General features: G+C 39.1%; 1 protein-coding gene across 7 annotated transcripts; it reads right to left on the reverse strand.

The window, feature by feature from the left end:
• Positions 1-508: 508 nt before the first annotated feature.
• Positions 509-19,033, reverse strand: radil (Ras association and DIL domains). 7 transcript variants are annotated; one of them, XM_057332596.1, is made up of 17 exons: positions 18,787-19,033; positions 18,315-18,645; positions 16,718-17,289; positions 13,658-13,777; positions 12,664-12,944; positions 11,859-12,536; positions 9,332-9,369; positions 9,005-9,162; positions 8,128-8,240; positions 7,675-7,939; positions 6,771-6,943; positions 6,262-6,412; positions 5,923-6,113; positions 4,817-5,231; positions 3,265-3,407; positions 2,504-2,643; positions 509-2,341 (listed from the first exon to the last, which is right to left on the reverse strand). In XM_057332596.1, the coding sequence occupies exons 3-17, from the start codon at positions 17,250-17,252 to the stop codon at positions 2,242-2,244; spliced, it is 3,501 nt and encodes a 1,166-aa protein (XP_057188579.1). In that variant the 5' UTR covers positions 17,253-17,289; positions 18,315-18,645; positions 18,787-19,033; the 3' UTR covers positions 509-2,241. The 7 variants fall into 7 exon arrangements, 6 of the variants coding, with proteins under 6 accessions (XP_057188579.1, XP_057188580.1, XP_057188581.1 ...); XM_057332597.1 differs by having other exon boundaries at positions 5,923-6,110; positions 8,128-8,243; XM_057332598.1 differs by having other exon boundaries at positions 3,265-3,317; positions 8,128-8,243.
• Positions 19,034-19,636: the final 603 nt, after the last annotated feature.

Genomic DNA, 19,636 nt, shown 5'->3' on the forward strand with positions numbered 1-19,636 from the left:
ATTTCTGTGGCCAGCATTAATGACAAATATTCAAAGTTCAGCTTGACTTTGACGTTTAATTTAATAGCAAGGTTACCATAGAAATTTTCCAAATACAAGTTTAACCGAAAACAAAACGTATTTATGAAATATTGCGATACAGATTTAGTACAAACATGAAATAATGGAAAAAACAAACTCATTTGTATTCAAAACCTTGTGCAGATTAATGTATTCTCAAGTATAAATGGAGAAAGCCTCTATTGTTAATTACACGTAGTATAGTAACACTGTTATTTTGAAAACAATGTATGCTTACATATATGCAGCATGTGAATAAATAAACGTACAGTTGTTTCCATTGTGAGAACTGCCAACATGGTAAACTAACACAGTTATGTAAGAGAGAGAGAGAGAGAGAGAGAGAGAGAGAGAGAGAGCGAGAGAGAGAGAGAGAGAGAGAAGAGTGAGTGAGTGAGAGAGAGAGAGAGAGAGAGAGAGAGAGAGAGAGAGAGAGAGAGAGAGAGAGAGAGAGAGAGAGAGAGAGAGAGAGAGAGAGAGAGAGAGAGAGAGAGAGAGAGTTAGTTACGTTCATATATGAAACTCCACTAATGAAACCTTCAAATATTTGAGCTAACGTTGTTTCTATTCGAGGATTTTGCATACGGCAAACACCTGTTGCGATTTTCTTAACCAATAAAATGTGATATTTAGTGAAAGATTTTTGTCCTCAATATTTCTACCAAATATAGAAAATACATTCAATTCTGCCTTTTCGCGAGGCCACTTAAACATCTTTAATGTACATCAGGGAACTAACCAGACGCGACACACTGAACGCAAAGAGTGACGCGAATCACAAAACAGCGTGTAGACAAGTTTATCCGTTTTCATTACTTACAGTATAACAAACTTCTAAGATAAACAGGCGTAGGATAAAATGCATACCTTTACATTTTAAATGTTCGGTGAAGCTTCTGTTTATGTCATGCTGTCTATTTTTTCGTAGTATTTAAATAGTAGTTTCTGAACCTGCCACAATCAATCGCTGCTTGTCCATCTTTGATGATTAATATTCATTATGACAAGCAGGAGACTTCGGAAAGCAACGTGCTAAGAAAAACGAGCAAAAAAAAAGCGAACGCGAGTTCAGTAAATAGTATTAAAATCTATAACTCGTTGCAAATGGGAGAAGTTTAGTGTCGCTACACAAATTCATCAATTGAATAAATAGTGCTATATAAAAATATTGAAAAAGTAGTGCTATATAAAAAATATTAAATTAAACTATAGGACTATAACAAATATTTATATAGCTTTAAACAATAAAATTGTGCGTCTAGACAACAATTTTCACTTCCTTTACATACTTGCATATATCCCTGTCCTTCTAAAACCTTGTATGTCCAAATTCGCTGTTTTTTAGGAAATGGAAAAAAACACTTTACTTTTTCAATGATTACGTATTTTGTTGTCAAAGTTGAAAAGCACTTATACTTTAGTTCTTGGTTAGATATTTGCAAACCCAGTGACAAACATAAGGGTGACTAATAATAATGATTTATGGCAAAAAATAATCACGAAATATGGAGATACGAGGTTACAGAAGGACAGCAGTGATATGCTCTGCTATGCACTCAAATGTATATATTTTCCATGGCAGAAAGTGCATACTTTAAGTAAATCTAAGTAGGTGAACTGGGATGCAGCGTGGTACAGACAGATGGGTGAATGTGTGTGCACTATTTCGCGTTTGGTTAGGACCCTGTATAGTACAGATACAGTATTGTTTGTTATTACGAGCAAATAACACCATCTAACAGATTTTAACAGGGTTGTGGTTGGGGGTTGGTAGGACGGGCAACTGGGAATATGGTCATGGGCTTCTTGATGAGGATATCCACCAATGTCCTCTATGGTATAGCTTATTCATTAGGCAGGAGAAGAATGGGACCACCCATAAACCTTTTGTTTCAAGCCCAGTAATTTTCAGCGATGTCACTGGGTTGACATCACATCAGCCAGATTACGTACACGAATACCTTCCCCTATTTTTGACATTCAAAAAGCACAACCAATTTGTGTAAGAGGTAAAGTAAGTCAGAGCTGTCAAACTGTCATTCTCAGAATGAGAACTAGTGCAGTATTGTACAGGGCTGCAAGGTCTATAGTGTGCTTATTCTCCTGTCTCTAGTCTAAGGAGGACTCGATGTCTCTCCTCATATTTCGTCTAAGTAGAGAGTCACACTTGCAGTCACTCTCTCAGCAGGAAGAGGCGATGATCTTCTCTGATACGTCAAGATCTGATTTGGCGACGAGAAACCTGAGCCGTCCTCCCCCCAGACGAATCAAATCAACAGCACTTCAAGAGAGAGACAAAGACAAATGTAACTGCTTGTTTTACTAATGCCTGCTCAAAAACAGGAACATCTTTATATGAAAAATAAATTTGAGCTGAACTATAAGTGGGTGAGAGAGATAAGATCATCACATACAGTATGTACAGTGTATGTTGAGCACTAACCTCTGGTAGTCCGCTCCAATGAGACTCGTCCCGTCTACAGCCAGGATTCTGTCACCGATGCCAAGTCTTCCATCTGCAGCAGCTGGTCCATCTGGAATCAGTGTCCTGATGTAGATTCCAGGAGAGTTCAAAGGGGTATGCTGTGTTTTTAGAAAAAAATTAAGAAAATAAAAGACGCACTGGTTGGCTTTTTAATGGAAAAAATAGGCTATGGAATTATTGTGAATGCATCACTTTTCACTTTGTTGTTTTTAACTTTTTGCCATTTTTTTATAGAGTCAGTGCTGGACATGATGGAGAAACGAGAGGAGAACAGGATTGGAAAAGTCAGACAGAATTTCAAAGGCAGCTTGACTTTCAGTAGAAAACCTAACCTAAATGACATAGACACTTGAAAATGAAAAATTTGTTATGCAAAAATTTGTGCTGTTGTGCTGAAAAGAAATGAAGATATTTTAATGAAAGTTTGTCACCATTGACTCCCATAGTATGACAAAAGACTACTATGGGAGTCAATGGTGACCCAAAACGGCATAGTGACAAACTTTTATTAAAATATCTTCATTTCTTTCATTTCTCATTTCTTTCATATTCTTCATTCATTTATGAATTTCATTCAAGAAATGTATACAGGTTTGTAACAACTGTAACAACTGGAGGGTGAGCAAATGAGAGGGCATATAAGGCTAAAGTCCCTAAATCGCTCCTGATAGTGTCATGCACATAAAACCTTAACCACCAGCAATATTGATTTGACTCACAAGTCCATCGATAAGTCCCATTCCCAGGCCGTACGGTCCTTTATCCAGGTCCACTACAAAGACGGAACAGATATCATCAGAGTTTGGGCCCAGATTGTGAGAGACATGGACAGGGAAAGGAAAGCCACAACCACTTACAGGGCCTGGAGTACGGCAGGGATAAAACAAATACACACAGGACTCAGTTCCCATCTGACACACACACACACAGACTCAGAAGTTGGTCCTATAAACAACATCAATATGTGCACAATAGGCAAATACACAGGTGCACACGCAAACAGAAATTCAACAAAGTGTACAGTAAACACACACAAAACTAACAATACGCAGACCTCTGTGCATGTGTTTATTACTCAAGAAATAAACACATGCATCTACACATGCAACTTATTCAAGTGAAATACAAGCAATGTACACAAAAATCAGTCATGCCTGTCATCGAACAACAACTAACATGTGTAGACGATAACTGGGTCATTTCTACTATGCAGTGTCATGTCTCCAAACATATGTAAATGTATTTACGTGTTGTAAAAAATACCAACCAAATACCATAAAAATATAAATCATTTTATAATCACATTTAGGTGAATAAAGGAGTGCGTTTTAAATCATTTTACTACTATAAGTGGATTGCGCTATTATCAGCTATGCAACTTTCACATTTAAAAATAATAACAAAATGATCAATTAAAGACTTTAAAGGGGTAGTTCGCCCCAAAAGGAAAAGTCTGTCATCGTTTACTCACCCTCTTGTCATTTTGAACCTGTATGACTTTTTTTCTTCTGCGGAACACAAACGAGGATGTTTTGAAGAATGTTGGTAAACAAAAAACACGTCTATTGTATGAACACAAAACCAGTGCAAGTCAATGGGGACCAACGTCATTCTGTTACCAACATTCTTCAAAACTTGTTCTTTTGTGTTCTGCAGAGTGTTTAAAATGACAAGAGGGTGAGTAAATGATGACAGACCTTTAATTTTGGGGTGAACTGTCCCTTTAAGAGCTCTAGAATGTTTTGTGCTATCAGTTGATTAGTCTCGTTGTAAATCATTCTTGTTAGATAAAATGACAGACGTTACATTATCAATACGATGTGTTCCTGAACGCAAGGTCTTTAATACCCAGGGAGCACGAAACTAAACAACCCATGGGTTCAACATCCAGAGAACTAAAAATAAATAAATAAAATAAAAATAATACGAACCTTGAATGCGCTTTAGGTTTCTTTTGCTAAGAGTTTCTGCCAGATGCATAAAAAGGTACAAACATGAGTGAAGACCAATATTAAACAAAAATAACACATTCATGCAATTCCTTAAAATTCATTATTAAGTAATGTTTTGGGGGGGATTTTCTTGTGTAGATAGATAATCAAGTTATAATTAATGTCACATTTCTAAAAGTTTGCTGTACCCTTTGGTTTGATTGGAAACGTTCTAGACTAAACTTTACTATGCAAAGGTACTGCATAACAGTAATGACCCGACAGACAAACACAGAAGAACACACACATCCACTACCCAAGGGACGTTTCTTTGACTTGCCTTCGAAGCCATTGCTGATGAAGCCATTGATTTTCTTGTGTTCTGGGGTGGAACGCATGCAACCGTTAGATTTAGTGTGCGAGTGTGTATGTGTGTGCTCTTGTGAAGCATGCTCAGAGTAGTGGGCCGGATTAGACTGTGTATTGGAGTGTATATACGTGTGTTCGGGATAGAGAGGCGTGTTGGGCGGAGTCATTATACAGGAAGAGTCTGTCGTTTGGGTTTGGTTGCCGTAGCGGACTCCGTTCCCATTCCTGTAGTGAATGCTGTGTGGCGGTTTGTCTCGTGGACGATCCTCGGCTCCTGACCCTTCTCCTCTTCCTCCGAGACCGGCCGAGGGGCCCCGCACCTCCCCTTCTCCCTCCCCACGCAGAGAAGGCACTGGGTGCGGGCTGGTGTGGGGTTGAGGGTCACGCTGGAGAACAAAATTTTCTGGGTAATATGAACAGGAGGTTTGCAAAAACTTGGTTTTAGATCTATTCTTGATGCTTTAGTTAATTCTTTGTTAGCTTCATGTTGAAATTTGGCCAGTTTATGCATGAAATGCCTTGACGAAAAAATGATACATAGGGAATAATGTAGTCAACTAGATGTTAAATATTGTAAAAAAAAACAAGACTAGCCTGATCTTACGTGAAAACGTAACAGTTTTACAAGGAAGGCGTTTCGTATGAATACATACAATGTAAATTGTACAAAAACATACAATTGTTCGAAAAAAAATAAGTATGTCTCTGGGGTCAAAGCAGGTCATTCTAAAATGTATGAATGACATTGAAAAACTTTACGAACTGCCATAAGATTTCGTTGACCCAAACTTCTAATCATAATCACGTGTAGGTTTTATAGATGTGTAAACATGTCAGGTTTTTTCCACATGGGACTGATACAGACTTGACCCATAATTCAGCCAGAAGTAATTACAGAGTTAATCTTATAATAAGATTAAGAATGACTCTCATGTCTTTAAATTTAAATCTCAGGACACAGTCCTGAAGATATCAGTTCACATTTTAAAACAACACTTTAAAAGCCATAAACTGGTCTTTTTTTTAATAAAAGCATTTCTCTTGTACACCACTACGTATGACCGAAAATGATATTACCTGGGCTTCCTGTCGGTCTGTGCAGCCATTAGAGGGATGGGTCTTGGTGCGCAGACCCCACACAAAGTGACGAACGTAAAGAAGCTGGCGGTATATACTGTCCTCGACACAATCGCTCTCCAGGTCCACTTTAAAGCCAGCGCTGGGTAGCACGATAGGAGGATGATTCTCAAAACTCTCCAGTAGATCTACTATTGAAAACACACGAAGACAACTGTATACTTGCCTTCACAATGTCTCTTGATGTAAAATAGATAATACTGTGGCTATGCGATTACATAAAACAAGTCAACAAATACATTTTGATTCATTTAAAAGTAATAGTTATGTCATAACTACCTGTTCTGTAGATATAGGCCTCGTCTTCACTGCTCGGTTGCCAGATTGGCAGAGGACCCAGTTCAGCCATAAGCTGGTACTGTGTTAAGATTCTGTGTAGCTGGACGGGTTTCAGAGAGGGGTGCTCTGCGCACAAAGCTTTCCAACTCATCTGCACACAAATACACACACAAATGCAGGAGCAGTTATAACTTTTTGGACTCGCAATTACTAATTTTAGGTCCTTTAACAACAACCCTGCAAAGTTTTCAGCAGGCCACAAATCAAAACTTAACCATTGAAGCTAATTAAGGGGGCGATACCTTATTTTTTGTGCCCATTTTTTGATGTGGCTTGTCTTTTTGATATACGTTTGCTTATAAAACCATCAGCTTTTATATTTTTATGCCAATAAAACTTCATATTTTAATACAATTGTGAATTACCACAAATAGAAAATACAGAAAAATGCACGGCAACGCACAATATAAACTACCACAGATAAAGTGAACACATACTGTATATGTTACCTGTGTAAGCTGTTGAGGGGGCGTGGCCAAGATGCTCAAAGTGCTGCAGAACTTGGCGAAAAATTTCTGAGCGAGATGACTGTGCCCCGCCCCTTTCGCCCAGTCCAATACCATCTTCAGACAAGCCTGAATCTGCAAGACGCGGGAACGCTGAAACCAGCCGCGAGCAGGGCCTACAAACACACCGTTGCGCACATACATTTGTTATGCTAATACGCGTGACTGTTTGAAATCCTTTACATGCATAAATAATCAGTTACTACGGAGTGTATTAAAGGTCACTTCTCACACACTGTGTGAGCGTAAGCGGATGTTTGTGTGCCTAGACCACCCATGATGCTCTTTGTTTGTTATGACATAAGGAGGATTATGGGTGGTTGGAGAAATAATCTTTACCTGCCCGTCAATAATACACACATGTACATGCAGTGTACGACATGTGCTTTGTAAAAAAGGACATGTCCCTTTAAAAAAGGAAATTGGTGAGGGTTTTGTAACATTATGCAATAACGAATATTGGAAAAAAATATAAGAAATTTAAAGGAAATGAAATTTCAGCCAATTACAATACAAGAAATCTAAATCTATTAAATGGCAGAATTCTCATTTTTGACCCAAAACATCCATTGACTCATTCAGAGTATCTAGTGCAACACTAGAGGGCAGAATAAATTTGCCGTTCTCTTTTTTCCTTTGTATGTCTCTCTCCTTTTTCACCTGGTCGTCTTTTTTCTGTATCGACTGCTGACACAATACCTGCGCCGTGCTGTTTCCATAGCAGCACTGTCTGCTTAATGAAAATATACGATAGGGTGTGTGATTGTGTCTTTCAGTATGCGCATGTGTGTTATGCTAAAAATAACAACCACAAGTGTGAAAAGCAGCAGCAGATGTTTGATCGAACCTTTATCGATGAGTTGATTGAAGAGCGATACGTTGGTAAAGAAGAAGAGGTAGGCGAACATTTGACTCTGAATCTCAGAATGAACCTGGTACTGCTGGAGGAGGTCGGCTGTCGTCTGAAACACGCTCACCACCCTTCGTACGGCCTCTGGCATCACACACACGGCACACACGCAGGCGCCCACAGCTCGGCGACACTGCTCGGATGAAGGCTCGGCCCCAAACGGGTTACAGTCTAACAGGCCGGGCAACACAACGTACAAAGTCTGTAAAGTAAAGAACAGACATTTGTGATGAATAAAATGTTTTGTGGCATAATATTAGAATGATGAGAAGAATTTGGGGGTGGGGGTGCAGACCAAGAAGACATACAAGTATGCACTGAATAATTCATTCAGTAGCTCTGGTAACATCTCATGTGGTGGCGCCAGACGGACTTAATACTACCCTGTACCTTAGTGATGTAGTAGACACATTGTTGGAACGTGTACATGATTACTTCTTCTAATATGGTCATGGCTTCTTCGTTTGCTGATATTGTTGCTGAGAGGAGAGACTCTTTAGATCCTGCTATGATGAAAAAAGAAACCAAATTTATTATACCAATGGAGACAAAATTAGGATATTTTGATCAGGTTTGCTAAAAACGTTTGGGCTTTGGTTCTGGTTTAAAACTTCTCGAATGCGTTTCTAATGTGTATGTACATCCAAAAGTAATTTTAATGCATCTAATATTGCATAAGTGTTCAAACCCATTCAAATTTGCACACGCCCTAATTTTTCTTTAAAAATCTTGTCAAAAATCAGATCAAAGGGTATCTTATATACGGGCCAGATTCGAGCTTTAGCTTAATGCCTGTGCAGACCACTAGTATTTTTAATAAACTAACAAAAGAACATGAAAGGTAAAAAAGATGGCATTATACAAATGTATAGCTTGACTGTTTTGATACTGCTCATATAAAGTGGCTCATAAACTAAGAAAAATATTTAAATTATTCATTTAAATTATATTAAAAAAAAGATACAAAATATCAAAGCTAGGTTTTCAGAGGGCTATGTTGAGTGCTGAGAGGGGGCCAGGAACAAATATCGTCTCACTTTTTCTTCATTTCACGCTGTGCCAACATTCGCTGGCACACATTAAACGCTGTTCATCTATCTATATCAACCGAACATCTGCATTGGCTTCTTTCCTGGTGGTGTCCTTAGCTCAAGGCTGCTATCACATCCACCAATACATAATCAGTCCTTGGCCATTGTATCTTCACACATACACTACATTTGCTTAAATCTTTCTCATTCAAATAAAATAAGTATCCATTTCATACCTTTATTATCCATGAGCTCAATAGCCTGCATGTATGTGGGGGATTTCTGCTGAATAAAATAAAGTATTTCGATGGCGTTGGACATCCAGAAGAATATAAACTGGAGGTCGGGTACCAGGTCCGAGATGCTGAGCAGAGAAAGCGAGGAGGGGTCCTGACTGCATCGCCAAACACAAAAACACACATTTCAGTTCAATTCAATTCAATAGTTTGGTAACCCTTACAGAATTGCCGATGGCCTACTCAGCAATGTATGACCATAGAGGGTCACGCAAACAAAGGCGACTTCACGTATGAGCGAATTGCAAGGTGGAACGTGATACTTACTGCTGAGCTTGCTTCTGGGCCAAGTCCTTTGTCTTCTCCTACGAGACACACGGATGGGCGGCAATTAATGTCATGGCATTTTAAAAGGCTTAATGTGGGAGGTATAATACAACCTGGTATCACCTCGCTACCTTCCATTTCTCCTCGCTGGGGCTATTACACCTTTCATCTGTTGTATTTTCTTTACTCTTGGTTAATATTCAGGATGACGGTTGACATTCTATAATTGGATTTTAATAATTAATGGGTCGAGAGACAGTTTCAAGCAGTTGTTAAATGCTTCATAGTCCCTTTGATAGTGGATTAAAGGGACGTTGCTATTTTACACAATTTGTTCTGTAGGGTTCAAATCTGCAACGGCAAATGTTATGTTTAGTTATTCCAGCAGCCTACACAAGCTTCCTAACGTTGAGACCTTAGATTCAACTGAACCCCTTTGGCTCTGCTTTATGTAAAGAGATGAAAGAAACAACAAAAGTAATAGTCAAACACAGTTTCAAAATGTTGTTTAAAATATGAACAAAATGTAGAATCTAAGTCTATTTGTATTATGATAAAGACATAAGACAAGACAGAGTAGACAGTTGTGTCTACCCCTTATTCACTGCTATGTACCAATATATTAATATTAATACAGTTAACAGTTAATTAATACAGACAGTTTAATCGGCTGCACGTCTGGCCCGAAGTTAACTTCTGATCTGTGTTTGTTTATCGGTCTGGCTAGTGGCTAATAATAACTATTTATATTTGAATTAATTTATATAAAATTTTGATTGTATAATAACTTTATTAAATAAACAATTTGTAGCATTTCATTGTGTGTTAATTTTATTAAATAAACAATTTGTTAAAAGGGCCATGTAACTTTGTCGCATTAAGTTAAACCAAGTAACGGTTCTCCTGGTAACCCAAAATAATACTGGCTTGACAAACTTTTAATTTGCGAGCTCATGTAATTTACTTATTATTTCTTTTGCTTGTTTTCAGAAATAATCTACAACTCTATTCTTTGCGGATGTGTCCCGGGAGTTAAGTTTAGGCCACAAAAGCGTACATACGCAGTAACATTTGTTTATGTTGTTACTTTCAAACCATTTATATACTGTAAACCAGCTACTACAAATTTTTATTATTAGTTTTTAATATTTTAACATTTTAAAAAGTGAGCTTTTTTGCAGTAATTCAGTGCTATTTCTATAGTGCTTTTCACAATATTGCATTGTAACAAAGCAGCTTTATAGTAAATACAGGGAAGCTAAGTACAAGCAAAAAAATACAACAATTTAAAAAACATAAAAAAAACGATCTAATTTAGCAATACTTGCATCAAAAAGGGCAGAATTAGAAAAATGTTGCATTAATAGTGCTTTTATACATGTTCTTTGCTACTGTAAACTGCTACAATTAATGATTTGTTTTATTACTTTAAAGAGTAAATATTTTGTGATTTTTAAGGTCCTACTTTGGTTAATGGAGTGTCCAACAACAAGTTTACGTACATACAAGGTGTAAAAACACTTTCATTTTCTAATAATAGGCAGTTATTATTACCTTACTTCTTGACTGACTCTCAAATGATTCGTTCGGCGATTCATCTGTCTAATCCCCTCCTTTCTGTCAGCCTACTCTGATCTGATTGGTCAGACGGTCTAGTCTGCTTTGATTGGTCTACCGCGTACAGCGTCGCAAATGGAACGTAGGCGGGCATTACACTGAGTGACGTAAATCTGACCCGGAACTGAAATTAGAATGACAGACGACTCGTTCGGGTGATTCAGAGTCGACTCCCTTTTTCTCCAGCCAACAACTTTGTTATTCGTTCACTTTCAGCTTTACAACTTGGCAGACTGCTTATTCACACACAGCAACATTACACACTGCATAAAATGTAATTTTGAGGAGATTGTAATAGTTACTCTTTAAATTGATTTTTAAAAGAAACATTTTATTAGTATTCATTCATTATTATTATTTTTTAATTATGTTATATTGTTTTACTTATTTATTTATGTAAAGCACATTGGTCAACAACTGTTTGCTTTAATTGTGCTTTAAAATTAATCGGACATTGACATTGCTGTCACATGACCTCGTCATAGTGCATTTTTAATACCAAGAGCAGCGTTAAGTTGTCATATAGAATAGAAAAAAATTCGGAATTTTGTTAACAAAAGTTTATCATTTCAGTCCAATCAAATAAACAGCCAGGGAAGAGATTGTGGTTCATTTGTGATGCTAAAAAGGAAGTTCATTGTGGGACACAGTTTTCCACAGTGCTATTTGTGTGCTATTTTGTAGTAGGACAGGAAAGGATTCCATGCATACAGAAAATGTGCCGACACTGCACAGTATGCATAATATATGCTCCAGACGTAGTATGGTAGCATGCAATTTCAAACATCACTTTTGATCATATGGGATCAACTACACATTTGTTGTTGAGCAATCAGGGCAAATCTATTCTAAGAGAAATGCACACTACACACTTCCTGAACTAAGATTAAATATTGACAAGAGTACTAACCCATGCTATGGTTTGAATCCTCTTGGCAATTTTCAGCAATAGTTTACCGAAGCTGCCAGGTGGAAATGTATTAGCTGAGTGTTTGATGCACAGGCACAGCAGATATGCTGGAGTCAGCTTATGGTCATCCCCGCTCGGCTCGATAAGCGTCAGCACCCGGCTCACCAGAGCATCCTCGTGAGCCCGCTCAAATTCCAACGCGAGCTTTCGTTTCTGTGCACTGCGAACTGGAGCCTTAGAGCTGCGTCGAGACGCCACCGGTTCATGCAATACGGCCCCACACATACGACACGCCTCCCCTTTCTCAGGCGCACCCCCCGACTCAGCATCACAAAGACGCGCCAGCGCTCTGAGTCGAGTGAGGGTTTGGGCGGGAAGAGGCTTCGCACTCAATGGGTCTTTGTACAGGAAGATATAATGAGCACCAAAAGACAATAAATCGCCATGACGAAGAGGAGTGGGCCGCTCGATACGCATGAAGTTAACCAGCACGTTCCCGTGGGCGACAGGCTCCAGGAGTAAGCGTTGTTCTGAGGAGGTGCGCCGTGATGGAGCACGACGGATTCGGCAGTGAAGTGGAAGAACATCTGGAGACGAGAGGCAGATATTCGGCCGGGCTGACGCTGTTTCCTGACCGACTGTGTGTTGGTCCCTGTTCAACAGGTAAACCAGGCAATCCTGACAAGCAGGAATAAATCAACACAATAAACAAATAAATCAAGGAAATTTCCAGATTCATGTTTAAAAGAAGGACTAAGACACATTTTCCTATCTTGAGTTGGTCATTCTCTTTTATTTCACTCACCTGTTGGTTGTAGCCTTGAAGAAGCAGCAAGTGTGGCGACTGGTAAAGAGAGTGTTTAACTCCGCCCCCGTCACGCTCCTTACGGGTCTCGTGGTCCCTTGCGGAGCGTGTTCTGATTGGCCCAGGGAGGGTGGAGTAGTACCGCTTGGGTTCCTCACCGGGCAAGCCCACCAAGTTAAGACTGGTTTCACTGAGGCTGCGGCAGAACGATGTTCCGTGCTGGAGCGTCATCGTTCCTTTAGCGCGGTTTCTTTGCAGCTTCCTCGCTTGAGCGTTTATATCTGTTTCAGAGAGAAAATCATTGAATACTTTGATGTATGCAGCCATTAACTAACCTGCAGGATGTAATGAACCAATCGCTTAAGGTTATCTAATGGAATGTACACATAAGCATTAAGAAACTGGAAAAAAAGTGAAATTATAATATGTTTAACTTTAATTCATGCGTTCTGTTATTACATGGTTTCACTGAGCGTAGATTGTGATGATACAGCTGAAATGAAAACACGTTTTTGAGCATTCAAGGACAACGTTGCACACAGCTTGGAGTGGATATGAAGGGGATTTGCAAGCATAATAAAGATAAATATGTTCATTTAGTGTTTTATGTTCAGTAAAATCGTCCCTATTTACTTTCAGTGTAAGAAAAAGAGCTTGTTAACGTTCTGCTTAACACCTTTAAATTAATAACGAAGGTAAAACGGTTATAGAACAACAACAGATTGAGTAATGTATTCGCTTTTTTAACGTCTAGAGTATCTTTAAAAAATATTGAGTTGAATTGTATATAACTACAGTACAGTATATGTCTAGCTGCTGTAGAGAGGCTCATGAAATGATGGATGATTAATAATTGTATGGGGGGTATAAGGTGGTACGATGCTGTATAGGTTCAACACTGGACTGTCACATGGAGCAATTCCGTAAATTATGGGTCTGCAAAATAATGGTGGTGGGGCTGGTGGTTGACACCATACCTGAGGACAATCCCCACCTTTAACAAAAGCTGTACAGGGCTGTACCATACGCCAGCCCCTGGGGGAGCTCCGATAGCATCTAGCATTCCCGCTTCTACTGAGGGATGAAGATTGCACAGGGGAGTTTGTGTGGGTCCCTGGGCATGGGTAAACACCACAGCACAATATGTGAAAGTTATAAACAAATCCATCAAAATACATACAGATTGAGTGCATTCATTTCATTTCAGTCTTGCGAGCAAAGCAGGCCATTATTCACCACGTTTCTCGACTTCCTGTAATATAAAGCTATAGTAGGTTTAGTTTTCTATGTGAAATAAAATGTTAACTATAAATCAGTTGTGAAAGAGTGTTTCTGTTGTTGTAGTTTTATACATTTGCATTGATTTCAAAAAGCGGCAAGTGGTCAATTGAGCACTAATAAAAATGTTTCATGCTACAAGTTTGGGGGATTTTATACAAAACTTCCAAATGCTCTCTTTGGGAGATATTATTTCTGTTGGTGCTCTACACATGTCGTTGGTATATCTTAAAATGTAACAAATATTCACTACTACTGTTATTCTCTGTCTATTCCAATAAAAAAAGAAAATGTTCAAATGTTGTGGCATCTAACAACAGTACCTCAGGTAACAATAGTTTGAAGTAGTAAGAAGGTAACAAAACCAACAAACAAAAACGTGAGGTCATCACATCCGTCGCCAAGTAAGCCATGTTTTATGTCGAATAAATGAGTAAATAAACACAAAAAGAAATCCAAACTCTACAGTGTACAACCATCTAAATTAAAGTGATACTTCAACCAAAAATGAAAATTCATTTACTCACCTTCGAGTTGTTCCAAATCTGTATAAATGTCTTTGTTCTGATGAACACAGAGAAAGATATTTGGAAGAATGCTTATAACCAGACAGATTTCGAATTTTTCCTACTATGGGAGTCAATGGGGGGCAAGATCTGTTTGCTTGTAAGCATTCTTCCAAATATCTTTCTCTGTGTTTGTCAGAACAAAGAAATTTATACAGATTTGGAACAACTCGAAGGTGAGTAAATGATGACAGAATTTTCCTTTTTGGGTGAAGTATCCCTTTTATCCAAACGCTAACGCTAACTCTAACAACCCTAAACTCTAAAATTGTATTGATTGTAAGAAGTGTTTGAACCAGGAACAAAGCAAAATCAGGTGCAGCGGCAATACTCATCGGTTATTCTAGGATATGTAGAGGAATAGTGTCATAAAAAGGAACATTTGAGGCACAGCGTTTTAGTTAGAACATTTCCATTTAAGTATCGGCAGAGACACAAAACGACCTACAGTGCATTCAAGGTCAATTCATACATTTGATCAATTCATGTAAATCAAACCTATGACCTTGCTCGATGCATTACCAGATGAGCTACAGGAACACTAGAGGTTAAAACAGATTGTGACATTGAACAGCAAAGTCATTTACTGCCAATATGTGTACAGGCAGATTAGCAGTGGTGTGCAGAATCCAGCTTTGTTTATCATTGTCCCTTCACTTCTTAAGCATCTCTACCCTTTTGATTGAGTGTGAAAAGCACTGAACACATTCCATTTAGTGAACAACCCAACACAATTAAGACTAGAGACAACAAGAGACCACTAAGCCAAAAGTCTGATGATCACATTGAATAGCTTTAAGGGATGGTTTACAAAAAAAAAAATTCTGTCATCATTAATTCACCCTAATGTCAATCAAAACCTGTATATGACACTTTCTTTTGCAGAACACAAAAGAAGATATTATTTAGAGTCAAGAAATGTCTCTGGTTATGTGTCTATACAATGAAAGACAATGGGGGCCAATGTTGTTTAGTTACCAACGTTCTTCAAAATATCTTCTTTCGTGTTCTGCAGAAGAAAGAATACATGTTTCGAATGAGTGTAAGTGATGAATATATAATTTTGGGGGGAAATCCTCCCTGCAATCTGTAAACTTAGCCTCTATGTCGCCATCTCTGTATGAAACATTACATGGCGTGTTACTTCACTGACAAGTCAGACCATGCCATACTAGCGTTTTTCGCAGAATCGTACCCGACAGCTCAACGTAGAACTTAATAACGCAGAAGCTTACCGCTGCGAATCAGCACCAAGAAGTTTTGAACACTGTTGTTTTTATGTACTTGGGTGTTGGGTAGTTGACAAATATACCGTACATGTGTCCTATGGTGTGACCGCAAAAATTAATAATAAACAAATTGTTAATAACATATAATTATTTATTATTAATTTATATTAATAAAATATAAAATAGCATTAAAGAGAGTTATCTTCATTCATTTTTAGGCCTTTTTTTCAAAATGTTGCTATCACACCATAGGACACATGTACGTAGTACGCTATATTTATCAACTACCCACTACTGATTATTGACCAAAAAGTTACAAATTGCTGCTTTCCAATAGCCCTATAAAATTTCCTTTAATTCGATAATGCAGTCTAAAACTACCAAAAAGTTAAAACAACACGCATCCCTTGAGAAATTCTCAAGGTAATATTTCCAAAATGCATTACTTGAGTAAGATCATTTTACCAATACGTCAATGTTAACTACAGCATCGAAGTTACACAATGCTTTCTAGCTGTGTTCTGGTAAAGTGTAAAATCTTGTGGTGAGCCCTCAAGTGAACACACAAACACACACACACTTGTTCTTTCTACCCCACCAGGAAGAAAAGCAGTTCAACCTGAGGATAATTTATCCCGAGTAATGTGCCTGCTGATATTGATTTAACTTCCACCCTGTGTCTTGGCTCAACGGCCACCTTGTTGAATTTGTAATTTAGTACAACAGCATCCAGGCACAAACACAATGACAGTGAGAAAGAGAAAGAGGGCTGCATAACAGTGTTATGACTACTCTGCAATAAAAGATAAAATAGTGAAACTGAGCCCTCAGTTCAACTACTGGAAGCCGACGACAGACCCAATCACGTGTTTATCTCTGGCACCTGCTCCTGACATCTGTGTGTCGGTATAAGTCAACCTGAACGACCCTGAACGACAAAACAACTTTATTCAGTTTCGCATAAATGCCTTTTTGCATCACCTGCAGTTATTGTGTCTTTCTCTTTAGCTGCTAGCTCCTCCACCTCGGCTCTTCGTCTCAGCTCAAAACGGCGAGCGTACCCCTCCTTCGGCTTCCACAGGTCTTGCAGAAGAAGAGGTTTTTCGTTGTTCCCAAGTGCCCGAAGGCACTCGGTCCGCCATCGCCGCTCCGGTCCCTCGAAGCGGCCAATCACGTCGCACAACACGTAGCTACAAGATGAGGCCTTGTTCAAAGAGTAGCGATCGAGCGCCTCCTTGATCAGCTCTTGGGCGCTGGAGCGAGGCGTGGCAAGAACGCTCTTATAGTTAGCACCAGCGCTAATTTCATCACCAAATATCTTCAGCACACCTGGCGCTGACGACTGCGTGGAAAGCTCAGCTGGATCATCCCGTACCTGCTCAGGTAGGTCGGTCACGGAACGGCGGTCTCGATAACTCAGTGTCCGGTAGAGAACCTGCGTGAAGGTGCGACTCTGGCGCTTCAGACGGTTCTTGGACGGCAGAGACATGCTGGCTGAGGTGGAACCGTAGAACATGGTGCCGGAACTCGTGCTGGGTGAAAAGCTCCTAAAACTGAGAAAACAAGAAATTGCAATGACTGGCAATGAAAAAAGCTCTTTTGAGTATCGTTCAGAATTCTTCAAATTAGAAAAAAGTATATAAGGTCACATATAGGACAAGGACATATAACACGTACAGTAAGCTTGTTGTCTAATTCGAATTCTTAGATATGCTGTAATCTACTGTAATCTTGGATGTAAGCGAGGGCGCATTCCAGTACTGCACAACCACAGAACTGGTGTGCCCACACAGCATCAGAGTATAATGGGACAGGCAGAGGCTGACAGAAATAGACAGGATGGGCACGGCCGAATATTGTTTAAAGCAAATAGAAATGATGCCAAGTATCTGATGGAAAATACCGCCTGATGGAAAATACAAACTTGCAGTTCATGACACAATGTCTAACCATAATATATCATTATAGACTGTTAATGATTGCTGATGTTAAGACAGACAGACAGACAGACATCTCTGAATCAATATGGATGGTTAATGTTAAGACAGAGATCCATAGTCATACATACATAAATACACAGACAGATACTGCAGAGATCTCCAATGCTGCAGACATAAGAAATACCTACTAAGTGTGTGTGTGTGTGTGTGTGTGTGTGTGTGTGTGTGTGTGTGTGTGTGAGCGAGAGAGACTGCATCAGCTAAAATCTTCACTACTCGGCAGTCTGAACGGACACCATCTGCTCGTGCGTGAAAATACTTCACCGTAAGAACGTGAAGCCTATTCACAAACTGAGTGTAGTTGACAAAAAATCTCAACCTACATCTAACGTGTCTGTTCGTTGCCTTCTTAAAATGCGCAAAATCGTTGACATAAAACTTGCAACTTAAAGGTGCAGAACATGAAATGTGAATGAATAATTTAACCTTCATTAAGTCTTTACCCGTTAGGCCTATTGTAACTTACCAAGGGTCTGAAAGAACATCGCAACTAACGAACAATAATTAGTCAAAGTTTCATTTTAAATAAACAAAAATAAAAAACAACTGCAAATATAACGTTGCAAGACAGAGCTTACCTGTCAAACGCGTTTTATTCCCCGTGTGCTGAAGTGACTCATTTCGAGGCATTAATTTTAAACGAGCGTCTCCTTTTGCGCGTCGTGCTACTGCGGGTCTCCACTGGCAACGGCGCGAGCCAACAAAGGCACCTGCTCACGGGTCCTAATCCGCTTGTGCGTCTTAAGCAGCCAGCCTCAGACCTCTGATCCCTCACAAGCCTCTCGCTGGACTCCTGTTATTCACATTTGCCAGCAATTCAACTTGTGCATGTGTTAAATTAGCAGTAGGGGCCGGGGTGATATAGTTTAAGTCCGCCCAGTCACTGTCATGGAATGCGACAACGTCTACCTGTACAGTAAGAGTGAGGTGTCAAACATGCATTACTGTACAGGTTTCCTTATTCGTGCATTATTTAGCTATACAAGTGCTTCTCCACACCTTACATGCACTTGCTCGCAACATCTTTCTGATGGTTAAGGTTATACTCACGCTCATTGCAGTAAACGGCTTCATTCCGGAGACCTCTGTTAGTTATTTGCAGTATTCCCCTTTGTGTCAAATCCATTGACTATCGAAATCTCTTATTTGTTTAGTCAGAATGGGTTACCTGCCTATTTTGTGTTTCACCGCTATTCTTGGACAGTCGTCGCCGCTTTTTATTCCGTTAACGTTACCCTTCTTTTATTTGCCCGTCTCCACTGGCTACAGTGTAGTCTGCATGCTTCGGCGTCTGCATTCCCCGTGCCGAGTGCAGACGGAAAAAGCCGAACCGAGAGCTTGAAGGTCTCGCCTCTCGCGCATTGTTGCAATAGCCCGGGTATCCCCCTCCTGCTGCAAATGCGGGGTGCTTGAAAAGTTGAAATAGGAAATAAAAGTTACACAATGGCTCCAATTAGAATTTAGACACATAAGACGCGTATAAATAATTTAGTTGCATTAGATATTAGTTTCCATAATAGTTAAACCAGTGGCATTTTTTAACAATAAAGATCAAGTTTTAGGTAAAATTGTATACCAATATACATACCGATTCCAAAATGTATTTGGACTCCGGCAAAATTAGTGGCATCATGTCCAGTTCGCGTTGAAATACACTTAGCCTAGCTACAATGCTAAAGATATTGAAATATTGACTTAATTAACTAAAAGACGTCGAAACAAATTGATTATAAAATTGTGAAAGTGGTTAAGACAAATTAGGTAAGTTCTAAGAAGAATGAATACTACAAAGTAAATGTATGTAGACTGCAGACTTCATTAACAAGAAGCGGCAAAGAAGCGTAACCAACATGTGACATCTAGCGGTGTGGAGTTGGAAGTGCTGTCTAAAAATCTTAGA

The sequence above is a fragment of the Triplophysa rosa genome, linkage group LG4 (genome assembly GCF_024868665.1).
Source record: "Triplophysa rosa linkage group LG4, Trosa_1v2, whole genome shotgun sequence".
In the NCBI taxonomy this organism is placed as follows: domain Eukaryota; kingdom Metazoa; phylum Chordata; class Actinopteri; order Cypriniformes; family Nemacheilidae; genus Triplophysa; species Triplophysa rosa.

Coding starts and splice junctions, on each gene's coding strand:
- radil (XM_057332594.1), bottom strand. CDS start 17,252: ATGTTCTACGGTTCCACCTCAGCCAGCATGTCTCTGCCGTCCAAGAAC. Junction 6,413..6,770: donor CCCCTCAACAGCTTACACAG/GTAACATATACA, acceptor ATTTGTGTGCAG/ATGAGTTGGAAAGCTTTGTG. Junction 2,644..3,264: donor TGGGACTTATCGATGGACTT/GTGAGTCAAATC, acceptor CTAAAAACACAG/CATACCCCTTTGAACTCTCC.